The sequence below is a fragment of the Saccopteryx leptura genome, chromosome X (assembly GCF_036850995.1).
Source record: "Saccopteryx leptura isolate mSacLep1 chromosome X, mSacLep1_pri_phased_curated, whole genome shotgun sequence".
NCBI classification, from domain to species: Eukaryota; Metazoa; Chordata; class Mammalia; order Chiroptera; family Emballonuridae; genus Saccopteryx; species Saccopteryx leptura.
The window spans coordinates 48,218,734-48,231,991 of NC_089516.1; the positions used below are offsets into that span (position 1 = coordinate 48,218,734).

A 13,258-nucleotide genomic window follows, 5' to 3' on the forward strand; every position below is an offset into this window, starting at 1 on the left:
ATTTGTCTCCAGAGCCTTGTCATTCCACAACCTGTGGTTTCTGAATATGATAGAAGGAATGTGATCACACTGGCCCCAAAAGCTCATCTCATCTCAGGTTTTATTCATAGGCCTAAATATTTCAGTTCACTATCAGTTAAAAGATACAAGAGTTCCATGTTCAACTCTGCTTGCTGCTTTTCAAGAGGTCAAAAATCAAATAATGCCCAGAAGAGAACAGGAATGAAATGGGGGAGAATTCTGGAAACTAAGACATTGCTAAAAGAAGCAAATATATTTTGCCTACAGAGGAAAAAAAAAAAAGTTAATCTCTATGTCGGAATAGGTAAAAGACATCATCTGGGACAAATGGATGGAAATAAGCTCAAGTGAGGAATTTTCTACTTGATACTATTCAAACATGCACTAAAGATGAGTATTTTTCTAATGTCCCCATTCTTGTATACTGCTGGGCATATAGAAGAACTTGCTAAATGTTTAAGTGTTTGGATTTGGGATGTGAGTATAGAGAGGAAAGAAAGGGCTGGAATGGCATACTCCTTTTTTTCTTTACACATTCACCTAGGGAGCCACATTTTTTCACCTATGTCTCATTCTTCATTCAGTCTGAGAATAATAGGCACTATTAGTTTACGGCTAAGTTTTATGGTCTGTGTTTGAGCATAAAGTACAATAACTCTAAAGGCAAGTTGTATGGTTCTTTTAAGAATAAGGCCTACTCATTAACTTTTTTCTTTTTCTATAGGCCATACTGGTGGAATGTTCTTGAAAAGAATGCGTGTTAAGAGGCCTGGACAAGAAATCTTCAAAAGTGAACTATCAGAATATATCCAGCCTGAGGAGCTGTATATCGGAACCAAAGTGAATGTGAACGGCTACATATTTTCTTTGCTCAGTGCTGATGAGTACACCTTAAAATTCATGGAGAAGAATACACATTGGGTGAATTTACTTTGTATAATTCTTGACTTGTCTGTCAGCACTCTGCAATCTGTGTTTTTCTTTCTCTAAGCCTTTTCTTCTTCATCTTGCTACCCGTTTTACATTGTGCATTCACACATGTGGGCATGAATAATGGATCAGCGTGACTTGGCCACAGGTCCTGTCATAGAGGCCAGTTCCTGGTCTACTCTGTTTACATGTTGGGTCCTTTGCTGCCCAGCATCATGATGCCAGGCACAGGCAGGAGGCAGGCCCAGGGCTGAATCAAGTTTCCTGAGTTTTCTGCTGACGCCAACAATGTTTTCAGAAAGAAATCCAGCAACTATAGGAAAGGAAGAAAATCTGGTGCCACACACTGTGCTGTCCTAGTTAATTGGCACAGGCCTACAGGGAAAGCCAAGACCTGAACAAACAGAATTCTCAAGGGAACCCAATAGTTGCTGGGGTTGCAACTGCCCATAACAGGAGCCACCTGAGGCCTAAATAAGAATTCAAGGACAAATTGGCAACAATGAGCTCAAAGAATTTTTTTTATTTGAAATAAGATGACAGATGGATACTGTTACTAAAAGTACTATTAGGCAGTACTCCTCAGTAAAAATAACATGTTGATAAGATCTTGATTTTAAGTGTGGACTAGCTTGGGATGCAAAACAAACATGTATATTTAATAATTATTGCCTAATATTGAAAAAATCTACCTAAAAAAATTTATCTGTAAAGTCTGCCTGTAAGAAAATATTTATGTGCCAATTATACACACACACACTCTCTCTCTCTCTCTCTCTCTCTCTCTCTCTCTCTCTCTCACACACACACACACACACACACACACTGTACCACTTTTGTTTCATTTATGTGCAAAATGCTCAGGGGCCAGTTGCTAAGATCAGTTTCTCACTGTATAGCATATCATCTCTGTCAGTTTGGGTCCTCTGAGAAACAGATGCCAAGACAGAATTAGACATGTTAAGAGATGTATTGGAAAAAATGCATCTGAAGGATAAAGGGAAAGGAATCAGGAGTAGGTGGGGAGAACCTTCAGAGGTCTGACCCTGAGAAAGGAGAGGGAAGGAAGAAGGTTGGGCTAGGAATCACTTCAAATGCAGCAGAGCTCTGAGAAAGTCTCGGCCAGGCTAATATCTAGTTAGCCCAGAGCAAAGACTGCCTATCAGAGAAATTCTGTGCCATACAAGATAGCCTATTTCTGGTGTCCCCATCCTGCTCCGTCATTGGTGGGAAAAGCCCGGAGAGAGTGTGGCCTAGATAAGAACACTGCACCAATTTTGAAGGTACAGCAGCTGAGTGCTGTGACCTAACAATACTCTTCTCTACACAGTCTCTCTGATGGTAGGCCCAGTCAGCATGCTCTAGGGCTGTCACACCTTGTCTCCATTTGCAGTGTTAGGAATTTGGATTATCATTAATTCATGAACCAGTATCTCTTCAAAAGCACTGAATTCAGGTGAAAGGCTCAATAATAGAACAGTTAGATTTTTGGAGACCAGCAGGCTTGTCTGGAAAACCTGACTCCACACATAAATAGTTGAGGGACCTTAGACATGTAACTTCCATGAGCTTCACTTTCCTCATCTTTGAAATGGGAATAGCAACAGTGTATCTTTCATAGGCTTCCTATGAAAATTACATGCAGTAATATGTGTAAACTGCTTAACTCTATGTGGCTCATGACAAGCTCAGTCAAAGTACAAATTACAATAGCTATTGTAAATCAGGGCTTGATATTCAAATACAGGGTCAGCCTATACCTTTAATATAAAATACAGTTGACCTTTGAACAATGTGTGGATTAGGGGCGCTGAACCCCAAACAGTAAAAAAAATCTGCATATAACTTTTGACTCCCCAAAATGTAACAACTAATAGCCTAATATTAACTAGAAGCCTTACTGATTGATACCACAAATAGTCAATAAACACATTTTGTATATGTATTATATACTATGTTCTTCTAATAAAGTAAGGTAGAGGAAAGAAAATGTTATTAAGAAAAATGTAAGGAAGAGAAAATATATCTATAGTATTTATTAAAAAAAACACCCATGGAAGTGGACCCATGCACTTCAAACCTCCTTATTGTTCAAGGGTCAACTATATATAGCATGAATATAAGTATATATGTTTTTAAATTTTATTTTTCAATTACAGTTGACATAAAATAATGAATATATGTAAAAATAATGACTATATATTTAAAGATATAAAGGGCTTTTCTCCTTTCAGAAAGACAAAAGCAGGATAGGACATTACCTGGAATCAGCATCCCAATCAAAAACTTTATTTTATTTATTTATTATTATTATTATTATTATTTTGTATTTTTCTGAAGCTGGAAACAGGGAGAGACAGTCGGACAGACTCCCGCATGCGCCCGACCAGGATCCACCTGGCACGCCCACCAGGGGGTGACGCTCTGCCCACCAGGGGGCGATGCTCTGCCCCTCCGGGGCATCTCTCTGTCACGACCAGAGCCACTCTATCGCCTGGGGCAGAGGCCAAGGAGCCATCCCCAGCGCCCGGGCCATCTTTGCTCCAATGGAGCCTCGCTGCGGGAAGGGAAGAGAGAGACAGAGAGGAAGGAGAGGGGGAGGGGTGGAAAAGCAGATGGGCGCTTCTCCTGTGTGCCCTGGCCGGGAATCGAACCTGGGACTTCCGCACGCCAGGCCGACGCTCTACCACTGAGCCAACCGGCCAGGGCCAAAAACTTTATTTTAAAACTGACTTTAACAGGACATTCTAAGCAGACAAAGGTTAATATACTCTTTAATATCAGTCTGAGGAGTCTTTTCAAAAGAGCTAATATATCTTATCATGGACATAGGTTAAAGGAAATGTCAAATAAAGAGGGAATAGGGGGGCTATAATAGATGCCAAAACTCCCTGGTGGAAGAGAGAAAGCTTCATACTAAATTACCATCCATGTTATTTTCATATTTAGTCTTCCAGGTTTTTAGCTTGCTGTTATAATTATTTACAACCTTATGCTTTACTGGATTGACTAAGGAGTATTAGAGTCAGAAAACCAAATCACAGACTAGAAGAAAGAAACTGGGGGCTGCCTAGAGAATGGACTGTAAGGGGATTTCAGTGTGTGTGTACCTTGAACACTCAGCCTTGCTCTGCTCAGTGCATTGTATGGTAGCCAACAGTTCTGGGGACCCACTCTAAAGATCTGGAGAAAATGCAGGTCCACTTATCCTTATCCAATTTTGAATCCCCATTCTCTCCATTAGGGTCTCCCAACATACTAGGCCAATGTGTAAGGGTTAAAGGTAGGAGGCTGAGGTAGAAGTAGGTGTTGTTTTCTGATTTTTGTGGCCTCCCACTGTACCTTCGATCTGGGCTAAGGCTAATGTCATTCTTAGACCTAAAGCCTTAACTGAAGAGATACAAATCTAGTTATATCTGTTCTGCCGATCTGTATGGAAAGACAAGCCCAGCTCACTTCAGGTTCACAGTATGAAGTCTCTTTTCTGGCCATAAAGATGATTGTGCTACCTATATCTCATGCATGTTTAACTACCTTTCCTTTCTTTTCTTTCTTGTAGTATCCTTACAGCAACCTTGAACTTGCCCTACAAAAGCTGAAAGATGAAAAACCAAAATCCAGAGAGATCAAGCAGGTATTTAGTGTTGCTGACTGTAATTTAACGAAGATGGTGGATTATAATACATTCAGGTAAGCCAAATTCTGCTAGCAATAAATAGTTTTCCCCTCAAGATTGTTCTAAGAACAGAAAAGAGCAATTTATTCCCCAGTGTTTCCTAATTCATACAACATACTACTTATTATAAATTGGCAATTCTTTGCATTTATATTACTTTGTAGTCAAATTTTGCCCATTTCTAATAAATTATTATGCATTTGCATATTAAAGATTATAGATGAGAACAGAGACAAAAGCATAGAAATTCAGTTGGTCACTTTGTCTTGTGAATCATGGTGTGGAAGGATTAGAGGAATACCAGGAAAGGTGAGTCTGAGTGAGAAAGGCAGAAAAAAATGGAGCTAAGTACACTCCTCCAAAATCTGGGCAATAGGGAAGGGATATCTCCCCAGGAATGTGATCTAATTGGAAAAGATAGTGGACTCTTTACTGATTATTAGAGAAAAAGTGATATGTATGCATATCGCTGTGTGTACATATATATGCTCACACACATCTGTGTATTTTGAAAGACATAAGAATATAAAAATTTGAGGGAAAATATATGACAGTAGTTATAGAAATATCATAAGAAATCATCAACAATAAAGATTTCTCTAAGGTAAAACTGAATTCTGAAAGGACTGTCCTGTGACGGACCTAGGCAAATTTCCAAACAGTGGAAACACAAGGGAATTCAAATTTGAGGTCTAGTACAATTATGAGACTTATGTTAGCCTGAAAACAAAGTGAATGGAGTGTTCGGGAGAATGTAAATTAAATCATGGATGGAAGACAAAGGGGACTTTCTCTTTAGGCTGAGAAATTTGGCTCCTGAAAACAATTGTGGCGGAAAGCTATATAGGAAACTCAGCTTGATGCAGTCAAGATGTGGGCAGAGAAATAAGGAAGTGAGCCAGGAAAGGGTGGCAGGGAGGCCTTTTCTACTTTGTGCCTGAAGTTGCCTCTTGAATCAGTACCTGGTGACCTAAGCCCACCATGGGGCCCAAAGTGTCCCAAAAGCTCATTTGTTGTTTTAACAAAATGCTTTTGTTTTTCTAAACTGTTCTTTTGAGAGAAGCAGTAAGAGAACAAATTTTTATGGTTTGGAATTCCCAACCTTCTGGGATCAATAAGAATTTATAGTTCTTTGTTATTATTCATAGTAGTACACATGTTCATGGCCTTTTGCAAAATAAACGGAGACAGAGTCAAGAACAAAGACAATTGTGCAGGCCATGGACTAATGGCAAGCAGTGGAGGAGAAAATTTTCCATCAGAAATGAGGGAGTGATTTTGTTTTATTATTTTGTATCCTTTTACAAAAGCATCTGTCCTCCCAACACTCTAGCAAAGTCTATTGGAAACACTTTAGTGAATTTATGGGGCTTTGGGGGAAGCACTTAGGCGAGGCAGGAGATCCAAGGAGGAAAAGTTGCTCCACAGATGGAGGCCTGACCCGAATTGTGGGTGGAATAAAGGACTACCACATTGTGGTTGGAGGATGGCCTCAAGGCATGCATGTTCAGAAAGAACCAGCTCATGATCTTTAGGCCCTCTCCTGGCTAGAAATTCCTTAAAATAAAAATCAGGTCAGATCATGCCTGGCTTGAAAAACTCTTCAGTGCCTTGCCATTGTCCTACAATAAGATCCAAATGTTTTACTGCAGCTGGCAGGTCCTTGAGTGCTGTGAATCTCTGTTTATATTTCCAGTGTCATCGCTTCTTTTTCTCCAGCCCTGTCCTCTGGCCTTGCTGGCTTGTCACTCAGTTTCTCAAACACATCAAGCTCTTTTCTGCTTCTAGGCCTATTCACACGCAGATCCCTTTGCTTGGAATGTCCACACCACCATCTTTTTTATAACAAACTCTGGGACTCAGCTTAAATATCTCTTCCTCAGCTAGACTTACTTTCGGACTATTCTACCTAAAGTAGATCACTCATTTATTCTTAACCCCTTATTTATATTTTTATTACAACAACTTGCAGTTACTTTACTTAGATATCTATACTTGGTGTGTGTGCTTGTGTACATCTTATCCTATTAGAATGTGTACTTTCTGAGGAGCAGGGACCTTGATGGCCCTGCTCACTGGCTTATCCCCTAGTGCTGGGCTCAGTATATATCATAGTTCCTGAATGGAATAACAAACAGCTAGAATTCTTTGGGGTTTTAGTTTGGAGATGGTGGAATTGTTTACAGATGAGAGTGTAGACCAGGACATCTCCATATGACATGCTCGGTGTGGGGCGCTGTGCCTTATTGTTTGGCCTACAACTATGGGTCCTTAGTTCATGGTTTTCAACTTTCTCCTTTGCTCCTCATGCGCTTCCCTGGGTGAAAGCAAAGGAACTACATAGCTAGTCACTATCATACCAAACCCTATAATTCTTCTGTGCTTGACACTTTTATTAGCTAATACTTTTATTTATATGTGTATGTATGAATAAATATTCTGGCTCTTCTCAGCAGAATGTAATAACTTTGAGGGCAGGAACCTTCCCTTTCTTGTTTTCTGTTTTAGCCTTATCACTTTTCACAATGCCTGGCTGATAGTAGGGTGTTAGTAAATATTTGTTAAGTGGTTACGTTTTATCCAGCCCTCACTGAGCTGAGATCTGAGTTCTCATTAGTTCTTCAAGTAGGACTTTTCTCCTGAACTATTGACCTGGAAATACATATGCCTCCAGCATATCTCTCCCTTGGATATTCCTTAGGTATCCAAAAATATCTTTCCCTGAATTGATTTTACTTTCTTTTCTTGTAAAGTTGCAGTTGGGGACCCTGTCTTGGTAGAGGCCACCATACTTCTCAGGACCTAGGCCAGGGTTTGCCTTGTCTCCCCCTCTCCCCTATCTTGACCTCTCCCAACCACTTGAAATTGCAATTTTTAAACTACTTCTCTCCATCCCCAGCTTCACTATTACAATTCAGCTTTTTATCACTGTTCACTTGGACTTTCTTGAGAGCTTTGTAACTGATCTCTTTTTCTTAACTCTCATATTCCAAAGTATTGCTAGAGTGACCTTCCTAAAATCTGATCATGCCATTCCTCTGCTCTAAACCCTGCGTCAGTTCCTCATTGTCTTCAGCACAAATCTCACCCTTTTCTGTGTTTCATGTGAGTTTGCTCATAATCTGATTCTTGCCTATAGTTTTCTCCTTATTTCCATCTTGCTAAAAGAATGCTTTTGTAGAAATCACCATTCATTGAATACGTACAAACATCATGCTAAATCTTTTCATCTACGATCCATTGGTAGCCCCTGCTGAGTTATTTGTTTACTTCTTTGCCTCCACAATTGGCTCCTGCCAAGTACAATAGATGTTTGTTGAATAATTTAATGAATGGTCCTATTTCTCAAGGAATATTCAGTCTACAGTTTGCAGAAAACAACTAAACAATTGATGCTTTGCACTGGGGAAGAGCAATCAGTCTCTGACTGTAGGGGCGTCAGGGAGAGACAGGCTTCAGTCTCACAAGCCAAATGACTTGGGCGACTCACTTTACCTACCCACACCTCATTCTTTTTTCTATATAATGACCTCTAAGGTTTCTTACAGGCACAGCCGTTCTGAAACTCTTATAATGTAGGTTTATAAATATATTTGTAAAATATTCCCTTTAAAAATTCGTGTATTAAAATAGTAGAGTAGGCCTGACCTGTGGTGGCGCAGTGGATAAAGCGTCAACCTGGAAATGCTGAGGTTGCTGGTTCAAAACCCTGGGCTTGCCTGGTCAAGGCACATGTGGGAGTTGATGCTTCTTGCTCCTCCCCTTTCTCTCTCTCTCTCCCCTCTCTATAATGAATAAATAAAATCTTAAAATAAAATAAAATAAAATAAAATAAAATAAAATAGTAGAGTAGGCAGACAAAGGCAGGATTGCAGTGTAGGACTCTGGGCTCTACCTCTGTGTCCCTGACTCTCCCCTGCTTAAATACCTGGCATCCCCCGCATACACGGGGGGACTCAGAGCTTGGACCTGCTGCTCTGGGCATTTTTTTTTCTTAGAGATTTGTCCCTTTTTTTAGGGAAAACATGAGAGCAGGAGCTAATAAACTACTTCTGCCTAAGGTACCAGAGTTGTCAATGGATTAATGGATTAATGAGTGGGCCTTCATAAGATATTTGCCTCAAAACTGATTTGAGGGAATGCAGGGACCAGGGAAGAGGAGGCAGTTTGGGGAGGATGTTTCTCTTCTGCCTTGTAGGGGTCACTAGTTCTGCTTCTAGGGCAGTGGTCAGCAAACTGCGGCTCGTGAGCCACATGCGGCTCTTTGGCCTATATAGTACCTACCTATATAGTTTAAGTTTAAAAAATTTGGCTGTCAAAAGAAATTTCAATCGTTGTACTGTTGATATGTAGCTCTGTATTCTAATGAGTTTGCCGACCACTGTCTAGGGCTGTACCTATTTCTCTGGGACCATTATTTTTACAGTCTGTCAGGTTGACCTATACAAGAGCTGCTGATTACTACCCAAGAGTACAGAGTGTCTTTTTTAGAGCCTTGGATACCTGACAGGCAGATTTTGGCAGGGAGTCTGGCAGGGACTAGGATTATCAGGGCTAGGCAATTGGGGACATGGGCAGGGTAAGGCTTCCCAATGTGGGCCCTGGACCCTGAACCACAGGCAGTAGCAGTAGCAGGGAGTGCCCCATGCCAGGGAAGCTGTGGCCAGTCCCTTTCTCTAGCCACCTCCCCAGGCCTTGGTCTACTCATCAGAGATGATAACCACTCCATGTGTAGCCTGTGCATGTATTTTAGTTTCCTGTGCACTCACCTCTTCTCCCCACCTGGGTGGGGCTCTCAGTGGGTGGTGTCCATACCCAGTTCACCATTGTGTCTTTCCCAGATACCTCAAATATTGTGTCTCAGGCCTCAGTAAATGTAATGAATTATTACACAATTCTTCCTCAGACCCCCATTATCAATGTCAGGGTCAGGAGATTTCCTGTGAATATTCATGTAATAAATTCCTAACATTTAGAGCCTTGAGAAATTTTTCTCTCTTACAAACTAAAACTTTTGCTGAGAGAGGTAGCATAACATAAATAGATTTGATTTTGGACCTGTAGACCTGAATCCAGATCTCAGCTGTTATTTGTCAGCTTGGTGGCTGACAAATAGTCGCTCAACAATGTTTTCACCTGTAAAATGAGGATAATAATACCTATTACATATAGCTGTTGCGATGAATAAATTTGATAATTTACGCTAAGTTCTTATTTTAGCACTCTATAGGACATCATGGACACTAGATAATTAAACCTCTTTATCAATATTTACAACTTGATGTCACCGAAAATAGTAATAGGAATCTTTGTTCGGTTTTTGGTATTTCAATTAGTTATGTATTTACCCATGATGAGGTCATTGAAAACATTCTTTAATAAATGAGGTCGGAAGAAACTCTTTAAAAACTTGGAGGCCACGAAGATGGAAAATAATTATCATCGTTGGTGGACCAAAGTTGGAAAACATTAATATAATCCACCCTATTACTTTCCTTTGCTTCAAGGAAGAAGATTATAAATTCACTGCTTAGAACATTGTAATGATCTCATCCTGATTTATCTCTTCTTTTATGTGGTTTTGCTCTGTCTTTATTTGAACAACTCTGTGTACATTATTATTGGTGTTTTTATTGTAACCTAACATCTTTTAAGGAAGCCACTAGTCTATGAATTTGTATGAACAAAAACAAAAACACAGATAAAAATATTCTAAAAGCTCTCAAACATCTACTGTCATCGAGAATCAAATAGACACTTTGACAGTGTTCATAGCATATCTTTGACATGGGAGCTTCAGCATACATTTTTTTAAAAAACAGCATTTTGAACCTTCCTAAAAGCATTAAATATAAATAGTATGATGTCACATAAAGAATGCTGGCCTGGGAATAAAAAAACCCAGAGATCTTAGATTTGATTCTGTCACTGCCTGATAGTGTTTGTATTGGTGAGAGCTTAGTTTTAAAAAACAGAACTCTCTCTGGCTAGTTAAGCAGAAAAGGAATTTATTAAAAGGATCCTGGGTAGTTCACAGCCTCTTTGGAAGGACTGGAGAAATAAGCTTGAGGCTACATTCTAGGAACAGTGCCCAGACTGGGCTGTAGAACTTGCCTGATGAGAAAATGGCCTCTGTTACGACTGCACCACCCACGACTCATTACTACATTCGCACTGCTGCCAAGAACTCAGTTTTACTGTAGCCATCACTACCACTGCTTTTGGCAACCTTGCATCCTTTGCCACCCTAGAAAGCTGGACCCCTCTAATACCAAACATGTCCCACACCTAGCTGGTTTTTCTTTGTTAATCACTTCCAAGTTAAAGTCTCGTGTAAGCTTCCCTGACTAGTGGAGCTTGGGTCACCTGCATGTTTCCAACAGCAAGGAAGACTTGGAAATTGAGCTCTAACTTCCATGTTGAAATAATAGGGAACACAGTGTGGAAATTTCCCTAAATATAAAAGGATGATTTAAAATGTACCCATTTCATTTGCCACAATAGCAAAATCTAAGCCAAGATGAACCAAGCAGGGAAATTAAAATGTTGATGCTAGGGACTAAACTCCTTGTTTGTAACCAAACCAAACAGAACACTTGCCTAGTTTAGCACTTTTCAGGTACTGGTCTGACCCACTAAGCAGTTAAACAACATACAAAGCCCTCCTCTACATTCTGCTCCTTTGGAAATCTCTGACACATCTTTCTGAGTTTAAATTGCCTTAAATGAAAGTATTGGATTAAATTTAGACTCCTAGATTGAAAGCTGGCAGTTGTATTTTGTTTGGCTTTTGTTTAATGTTTTTAAAAATTAAGAGTTTAAATGTAAGAATCTATATATCTGATGCCTCTTCAAAAGTAGAAACTAGGCCCACATTTCCCGTTGGCAACAACCAGATGGGGGTGAGTGGCAACTGCCCAACTCAGACGTAGCCTTTTCTCTGAATTTCTTCCCAGTCTCTCCCAGGCTCTACAATTCCTCATTGTCTTATACCTTCTCCCAGATATTTTATTTGCATACCCTAGTAGGTACTTGACTATGTAACCCTCGGATTAGGTCATTATAAGGTTCCTTCCTGTCATAAAGACCCATTATTTTCTTACCCCTAGGTATAGGAGAGATAGGCATTTAAGAATCACTGATTAAATAGCCCAAAATAGAACTGAAGGCTGATTTTTAAAATTAGAACCCAAATATGATTACATATCTAAAAATTCAAAAGACTTCATTTAAAAATGGTTAGAACTATGAAGATTATTCAGAAAAGTAGGTAAATACAAGAAAATTACATAAGCGATAATAACTGGTTAGGAAATGTTATATAATTGAGAATACTATTCATTATAGCAACAAAAATCATGAAATACCTGGGAATAAATTGTACAAAAAATTTGTAAGACGAAAATAAATTCAATTTCAAAACTTTATTATATCTCTGAATGGGACGCACTACTATAAAAATTTTAATCTGTCCAAATTAATCTAGATGTGATACAATTCCAATCAGAAGTATAATGTGAGTTTTTCTTGTTGCTGTTGTTAGATTTGGTTTGGTTTGGTGGGGTTAGTGAAAGGGAAATTGGCTCATTGATTTTGCGGTTCCACAAAAAAAAATAAGGGATTGAGCAATGTTAGAAAACTATTGAAGTTTAGATAATAGAAGTTTTATAGTTTATAGGTATTGGAAAATATAAAAATATACTAGTAGAGGAATAAACCAAAATATCAGTGGACTAGAGTATGAAGTCCATAAAAAGCTCCTCTTTTGGACTTTATTGTAAGATATATAGAGGACTTTTCAAGTCAGTGGAGAAAGAATGGATTATTAATAAAGGTTTTAGTGACAGTTGATTAGAAAATATTGAATAGACTTTTATTTTGTGGTAGGGAGCAGTTTTGAAAAACCATAAAGGAAAAGTTGACTGTATTGACTATGGGAATATTTTATATTATTCTATAGAAAAAGATACCATAAACAAACTTAAAGACAAAAGATAGACTGAAAAAAAATTTACATTCAGTGTAAGAAACAGGGAGTTAACATTCAGAATTTATAAAACAAAACAAAGCAAAACAAAAAAACTTCTGTAGTTTGATATAGTCCCATTTGTTTATCTTGTTCTTTATTTCACTTTCCTGAGGAGCTATATTGACAAAAATATTGGTATAAGAGATGTCTAAGAGTCTACTACCTATGTTTTCTTCCAGGATTTTTATGATTTTCAACTTACATTTAACTATTTTATCCATTTTGAGTTTGTTTTTGTGAATGGTGTAAGTTGGTGGTCTAGTTTCATTTGTCTTGCATCTATTTGTTCAATTTTCCCTCTAGTTTCATTTGTCTTGCATCTATTTGTCCAATTTTCCCAACACCATTTATTAAAGAGACCGTCTTTACTCCCCTGTTTACTCTTGCCTCCTTTGTCAAATATTAATTGACCATAAAGGTGTGAGTTTATTTTTGTGTTCTCTGTTCTGTTCCATTGATCTGTATGCCTGTTATTATGCCAGTACTAGGCTGTTGGTTTTTTTAAAATTATTTTTATTTATTTATTCATTTTAGAGAAGAGAGACAGAGAAAGAGAGAGAGAGAAGGGGGGAGGAGTAGGAAGCATCAACTCCCACACATGT

At 38.8% G+C, this 13,258-nt stretch overlaps 1 protein-coding gene across 2 annotated transcripts in view; it reads left to right on the forward strand.

Annotated features, from left to right (window-relative positions):
- The window catches only part of EFHC2 (EF-hand domain containing 2), a 255,364-nt gene that overhangs the window by 133,162 nt on the left and 108,944 nt on the right, over positions 1-13,258 (forward strand). For both annotated transcript variants that reach the window (XM_066356706.1, XM_066356705.1), the window contains exons 10-11: positions 746-942; positions 4,511-4,641. In XM_066356706.1, coding sequence (XP_066212803.1) covers positions 746-942; positions 4,511-4,641 — 328 coding nt within the window. The remainder of the gene's footprint in view (positions 1-745; positions 943-4,510; positions 4,642-13,258) is intronic.